Genomic DNA, 7,233 nt, shown 5'->3' with positions numbered 1-7,233 from the left:
AGCCTTTTTTTCCCTAGAGGCACTCAATCAAAAATTGTGATTTAGCACCTGTAATAAGGCAGGGGCTGTGTTGCAGCCCATCAAACCCGTATTTTCATACTCCAAGGCTGCGATGGGGCAATGCACGTCCTAGACTGTTACACGAGGAGTGGCTGTGTACTGAGGGGTTTTTGGGTGCAAAACCTGTTGCAGTAAAGCTGGAGGACTATGGAGGGGGACAAACTGTGGTAGTTTCATCCATTCTGTCTAAGGGAAATAATCCTTTGCTCTTGCTGCCTCGAGGCCATGCTTGACCAGTGAGTATTCACTGACATAGCCCAAAATCGTGCCAGGGAGTCACCGCTAACAATAGGACCAGTTCACCAGGTGCAGGGTTCAAACTCACTTCCCAGCTCTATGATTTTTTTGGCAGGACTGACGTAGCCTGGGTGTGGATGCTGCAAGTCCCACAGCCTTAAGCAGCAGCCCAGTGTCAACCGGGAAAATGGTTTTACCCTTTATAAAACGATGGTGGGAGTCCTTCCTGTGGTTATCGTAAAGTCTAAGGTTTGAGGTGCTGCTAGCACTTGAAAATGTAAAGCTAGAAGAATTGAAGTTACTGCTGGCTTCTTGTGAGAAGCTTGATGCGGATGGGAGCCAATTCTTTGCGTGGGCCTTTCCTGTACACAGAGGCCCCTCGGTTTAAATTAAGGTGACATTTAGGCTTTGAGATCTAGGAGTTTCCAGAACTGATTTTAATGCTGACTGCTAAAAGGCCCACTTGTGCCAGCAGGTATCAGTGTTGCAATTTTCCTTCTGAGGCCCAATTGCTCAGTTGTATGTCAGGTCACGGTTCGAGCTTAAGAACTGAAACCTGAAGAATCACACGTGCTGTGGATATTGCTGGCCGTATGGACGTAAGAAGAGCTCTGCTCTTTATAGGTGCCAGTGCCGTATGTGCTTTTCTACAGTAGGCCTAAACACGTCCTTGGCCTTAAGGTTAGCATTTGAGAATCCAGTTTCTAAAGTCCAGTCTATTTCCTGGACGATCTGGGGCTTCAGGGTGAATAAGAGATCTGCTACCAATATTCACTAGTGCCCTCTATGCTTCTGAGGGCACCGTTGGATCCCCTTGGTATAATTATAACTGCACTTAATATCAGGGTTAAAGTTGTTGTTATGTTGTGGAGATCAGAAAGTCCCAGACGCTGCGTAGTCCACGGTGTCGGGAAGGCTGATGTCGGCACTGGACGGTGCCTCTCTTCTCCTGCAAGGAGAGATGGGTCCCCTCAGCACAATTAGGTAAGGGTGTGGTTTGGTCATCTAAGGTTTCCAGGGCCCAGTTTCAACTTCAACACAGTTGGGTCTGCAAAGGTTGAAAAAAGGACGGTGGGAAGTACAGCAAACACCTTTTTTTTTATTTAATTATTTATTTTCACTGCAGTAACAGTTTAGGTGTTATAAGTAAAATTCGTTCAAGAGCTGATATTAAAGTTAGTCTTTGGGAATCTGAATCTTGAGAATACCAGGGTATTTCTGAATTTTGGAGAGCCTGCAGAATTATGAAGAGACCTGATGTCAATATGGTTCAATCCTACACAAAAGGAGCATGTTACAATGTAGGCCCTACATCTTTATTTTGCAGTGTACTGGGGCATCTGCTAGAACCCTGCACAGCCACCTTAGCTGGGACTACAAAACCCCACTGATTTCTGTCCTCTCCTCCTGCAAAGACAGGACAGAATTTAACAGCAGTACTCTTATTAACTTGATACAGTGTTTAACTTCCATGCATTGAAAGAGTCAATGGGCTGTTTTACTTTCCTTTTTATATCAGCGCTGTAAATATATGCACACTGAAGGAATGCAACAAGTACAGCAGCAGTAAGAAAGGGGCAGACCCTATGTTTTCACCCTCAGAGTTGTTTTTATATAAACACTAACCTTAGTGACAACCTCGTGGAACAGCATGTTGTGACTGATTCGTAGCAGTGACTTCCAACTGCAGAGCAGGTTTTGCTGTCCCCCTGCACCACCACGTACACATGCAGGCGCACCCTCCCACTCCCACATCTCTGACAAAGCTTTCCAAAGTGCCTGTCTCTTTTTGGTAGACGCTGCTTTCAGACCAGCATCAAAAATGACAAATCTCTTTCATTGTAAAATTCATCGACACAGGCTTAGCTGAAAAAACCGCACTGAGTTGATGTAAGTTTGGCATTATGTGAGCCAAGAGGTCACATCTATGGTAATCAGAATAATATAAACAAGTGATACAGTGGCAAATGTTTTGTATAAGCCTATAACCAGGCTGGAAGCTATAAATGTCAACCAGTAATATTTTTGTGAAAAGGGCTTTAAAAATAATAATAATAATTACCTTTATTTCTGCATAAATTCCCTTTTTTCTCAGGCGCTTCCCTGGGACACAAGATGGGGAGAGATGATGCTGTTCTCCTTCTCTATAGATACACGAGTAGCAAAGCAGTAGGTCATATTCACCAGGGGAAACCTGACCCTGTGGTCTGTGGCTGTCCTTGGCCCAACAGAGCCTGATGCCCTGGTGCTACGCACCTTAGAAAATGCCGGTTGCCTACTTGTTAGGAGGGAATGAAAAAGCCATCTTTTCTCATTGGAAGTTACTGTTTTAGTCCATAGGATAGATCTTTTGCTACTGATCTTAGTATGACAGCCTAGAGTACTTTCCCATGTGTGTGCACGCATGCTTCCCTATCCAAAAGCCTTTGGGGTCGAAGGGAACAGTGTCAGTGCACATCCTGGGCTCCTCTCCCACGGTAACCGGCATTCACCAGTTCCCATGCATCTTCTCTTTATGGGCTATTCAGGGAAGCTGCAAGTAGCAGAAGTTGATCTGTAAAAGAGTATGAGGCTGGCATGATTTCGCAAACTCCTCCACACGACCACGGGCATCCTTCGGTAACGGACTGTGCGGCTGATGGGAGGGGTGTTAGGGATCAAATGTATATATTACATGGTGTAGCTCTCCAACAAACAAATCACCATTTTCAACACATGGTGTGGTACAAACAAATCCTTTCTCTCCTTTCTGGATGAATAAAAGACGTTTGTTTGGCCATATATCCATCACCACACAAAAAGTGAAGGTCCCAATTCTAAGCCAGTTCAAGTGTATATATTAGGCGGCACTGCCTCTCTTTCTGCGTCAGCTGCGGGTTGTTTTTGTTTTTTTTTTTTTAAAAGATGGGCAACTACGAACGATTCTGTTTTTCTCCGCGGCTACAAAATGATTCAGCGAGGCGCGCCCTCCGCAGCGAGGCGCGCAAAAAAAAACCGCGGGGCTGCCGCAGGCCGACAGCGCCGCGCCCGCCGGCGGGAACGCCGCCTTTCCTGACGCCCTCCCGGTGCTACGGCTCCTTCCTCCTCCTCCTCCTCCTCCTCCTCCTCCTCTTCCCCCCCCCCCCACCTCCGGGTGTCCCTCCGTGGGGACACCCACCGCCCCCCCGGGCCCCGCCCCGCCGCGCAGGTGAGCGGGGGCCGCTCCGCCCCCGGGGCCGAGCCGCGGGGCTGGCCGCTACCTGCCGCCCCCTTCCCGCCCTCCCTCCCGCCCTCCCGCCCCACCGCGCCGATGGAGCCGTAGGGGCGTGGGGAGGGAGGAGCGGCCGCGCTTCCCCGGGGGCAGAAGGAGCGCGGTCCCGTCGGTGCCGCCTCCCGTACCTGTCGCGCCGGGAGCCGGCGGGGGAAGGGAGGGAGGGAGGGAGGGAGGGAGGGAGCGGCCGGCGCCACATCGCAGGATCCCCCGGGAGGGACGCGGGCTCCCGGCCCCAGCCCGCGGGGAGGCAGCCCCAAGGTACCCGGCCTCGGGGTCCCCTTTTTGGGGAGGATGGGGGGGGACGGGGGGAAGCGGTGACGAGTGCGGGGAGCGCGTCCAGCGGCTCGGCTCCGGGGCTTTATTTACCTTTAGCTCCGTCAGCCGCGCACGGGAGGGCGGGTGGCGCTTCAGAGTCTGTCACCGGGGCAAAGCGCGAAATCCTTCCCCCCCCCCCCCCCCCCCCCTCCATCCCCATCCCGCGGCTCCCTGTGCGAGACCTGTTCCCTCCCTGCTCCGCAGCTCCCGGGGTGACGGGCAGACCTACCCCAAAAGCGCTCCCTGCGTTGGGGGGGGGGTGTGGGTGTGGAGGGGGCTTCCCGCCCCCCCCGTGCTGTGGGAGGGAGGGCCCCGGCGCCGGCCCGAGTGGTGGGGGGCCCCGGCGGGCTGGGTGGCGGCGATCCCGGCTGCCAGCCCGCCCTCGTTCTCTCTTCCCCCCCCCCGCCCCCCCCCGCCCCCCCCCCTCCCTACCGCAGGAGCCCGAGATGGCGGACAGCGCCGCGGCCACCGCCGCCCCCCGCGCCGGCGTGAAGGGCAGCTCGGCGGGGCCGTGGTGGAAGTCGCTGACCAGCAAGAAGAAGCACAAGGAAGCGGCGGCCACCCCGCCGCCCCCCCCCCGCCTCCGCCGCCAGCGAGGCCCCCGCCGCTCCCCCCCCCGCCAGCCCCGGCGGCCGGGAGGAGCAGCCCACCCCCTTCGGCGGCGGCGAGGCGGCGGGGGCGGGCGGCGGCAACCGCCGGAGCCTCCGCGTCTCCCACTCGGGCCGCTTCAAGGAGAGGCGGAAGGTGCGCACCTCGCTGCTGGCCGACAGCCCCGAGGTCTTCGACGGCGGCGGGGCGGCCGGCCGTGCCGCCCAGGGGGGCGAGTAGCCCCGGGGACGTGGGGGGGGGTGGGGGGGGGTGGGATTCGCCCCCGGAGCCGCGGCCCTGTGAGGAGCCGCCACTGGATGGACGGACGGACGGACGGACGGCGGGAGCCCCACCGTTGGGGTTGGCCTTGCTTGGCCCCGTGGGCGACGCGGGGGTGCGTGGCAGCGGCCTCCCCAGCCCCGGCCGGACAGTTCGCGGAGCCCGGCACCTCCGCCCGACGAGTGGAGTCGCGGGCTGTTGTTACACGGACACCGCCGAGACCAACCTCACCCCCCCCCCCCCCCCCCCCCCCCCCCCCAAGATGACGGGACGATGGGATTATTTTAAACACAAGGACCCCCCCCAGTAAACGCCTCACGCCCGGTACCGCGGCGAGCGGACCCGAAGGTGCTATCCCAGGGCCGATGCTGGGGCTCCCGGTACCCGGCCAGGAGCCAAGGCGCTGACTCCTCAGGCCTGTGACCCGGCTCCTCTCAGCTCTCCAGCCGAGGAGCTGCTTTGCTGCTCTCATCTCACGCGCTGCCTTATCAAAGGAAGAGGGGAACAAAGTGCTGTCATCAAATTTCAGGGCCGAGGACCTCCGGTGGTGCCGTACGTGCCCCTGCCCTGCCTTGGCTGGCACGCCGTGGAACCCGTCCTCCTTCCCCTGCGGGGGTCAAAGGAGAGTTGCCGTGAGGGTCAGGCACACGCATTCGCCCGTGCCCCACATCACGTCGCATTTAAATATGCAGCAGGCAGGACCGAGCTGGTTTGCTCCCTCTTCTCGCTGCGTAACGACAGGCAGGTGTTTCAGAGGCTGCTCTCCCGTGGCTCTGTTACAGAGGGAGGCCGGTGCTGGTTTGTCTTGGCAATTCACGCTCTTTACGCGGGGAACGCGTCGTTTTTGCATAATTGGTGATAGCTGGCGTAATGAAGCTCTGATGAAGAAATTGTGTGATGAAATGTAAATACTCTTTTGGGAGACTGGACCAGCCCTGGAGAGCACAGGCAGGGTTGCGCTCCTAACGTGGAAATAGGCTTGGACACCAAGGGAAATGTTCTTTACTGTTTACCATGTCCGAGGCTTGTGAAGCAAGGTTAAAGATTCCCAGGATTTCTTTTGATAGCAAGATAATGTGCTTTAACTCAGGCAGCTATCTGCTCCCTCTAACAGCTCCTGAAATTTTTGAAAAAAAAGTAAACTGTAAGCCAGATTTGTACTGGTGTTGTGCCTTACAGAGCAAACTCAGCTAAAAACACTTGGCAATTGCATATTTCTTGATAGTAGGTGATGTAGCAAAAACCGATTTATTTATTTTAAATGCATTCGCAATATACTTCATATTGTTAAAGTGGTTTTAGACTTTTTCTGAATGTGAGCAGAGATACTACAGAGTGGTGGGGACTGAAGATTGTTTCCTAGCGGTCAAGTACTATGCAGTTATGATTTTGTTTGGTTGTAACTAATGATTTAAGGTCAATTAAAAATAAAAAGTGACCTGAAAGGAAACAAGAGCTGAGCGCAGAGTTCCAGTTGACAATATGGATTAAACCAGTCACTGACAATCACCGAAATGATGCAGTAGATGCTGGGCAAGTGCCCCATGGTTCAGTGTGTGTAATAATATGTAATGAACTTTGAAAGCTCCCGGGCGATAAACTCGGGCAACCTAGCTGGCTTAGGTACTCGCCGGTCCTTCACCCAGCTACTCCTTCAGACTGTGAAATGCAAGGACAGAGGGGCTGTAGCGTCAAATCTGTTTCCATAAAAGCTTTTTTCTACCCAATGTGCAGACATACGCTTTTTTATTTTCATTTAGTAAAACAAACTGCAAGGTACTGGTTTTGGACTGCCTTTTTATGTTCCTGACTAATTGCTGGCCAAGAAAAGAGGTGGGGGGTTGTGGCGGGGAGCTCTTGGAAGTTTCTCCTCGGAGATGCTTTTCTTATGTGGAGCCTTTTCAGCCAAGGGGCATCTGAAATCCTTCTGTTGAGAAGAAACAATTGGAGCAAATCCAGCCTCAGACAAAGGGGTATGAGAGAGAAGGAGGAAAATTTAAAAGCTGGGAACGGAGAGGTGGATGAAGAAGAACCGTACTTCAGCTACAGTTAGCCCGGGGCGGGGGGAGGAGGAGGCAGAGAGGGGTGGCTTTGCTGCCAGGGTTATCGTACTACCGGCGGAAGGCAACATGTTCATATTTATTACAGGCAAAAAAATTCTGCCTGCATTGATGTAGGGCCCAAAGAAGCTTTCTGGTACGTGTGTCCTCAAAATGGAAGAACAAGTAAGCAGGTACTGCGTTAGTGCGCTTCTTACTCCTACGTCTGGTTTAGTGTGAGCTCTGTGAGGGTCAGACCCTCAGAACTATCCAGAGGCCTGAGTACGCAGACCAGGGTTTTATACATCTCACGCAGATGCTCTTCTGCATTTTTAATCCTTACACTGTTGTGAAAATACAGTTTCATCTCCTCTGTACCTCTGAGCTACCTCTTCCTACAGTGAACCTCTGTTTGCTCTTTGGAAATGTCTCAGGTTCATTAGTTGCAAATCTTCACCGGGG

The 7,233-nt window shown here is 53.9% G+C and overlaps 1 protein-coding gene across 1 annotated transcript; it reads left to right on the top strand.

Moving 5' to 3' along the window:
• The first annotated feature begins 3,706 nt into the window (after positions 1-3,706).
• Positions 3,707-6,459, top strand: PRR15 (proline rich 15). Its single transcript, XM_042801678.1, is given in 3 exon segments — positions 3,707-3,808; positions 4,303-4,449; positions 4,451-6,459. Coding segments are annotated over 2 exon segments (381 nt in total). The 5' UTR covers positions 3,707-3,808; positions 4,303-4,311; the 3' UTR covers positions 4,694-6,459.
• Positions 6,460-7,233: the final 774 nt, after the last annotated feature.

The sequence above is a fragment of the Tyto alba genome, unplaced genomic scaffold (assembly GCF_018691265.1).
Source record: "Tyto alba isolate M040663 unplaced genomic scaffold, T.alba_DEE_v4.0 Super-Scaffold_38, whole genome shotgun sequence".
Classification (NCBI taxonomy): domain Eukaryota; kingdom Metazoa; phylum Chordata; class Aves; order Strigiformes; family Tytonidae; genus Tyto; species Tyto alba.
This window is presented reverse-complemented; position numbering and strand designations above follow the sequence as displayed.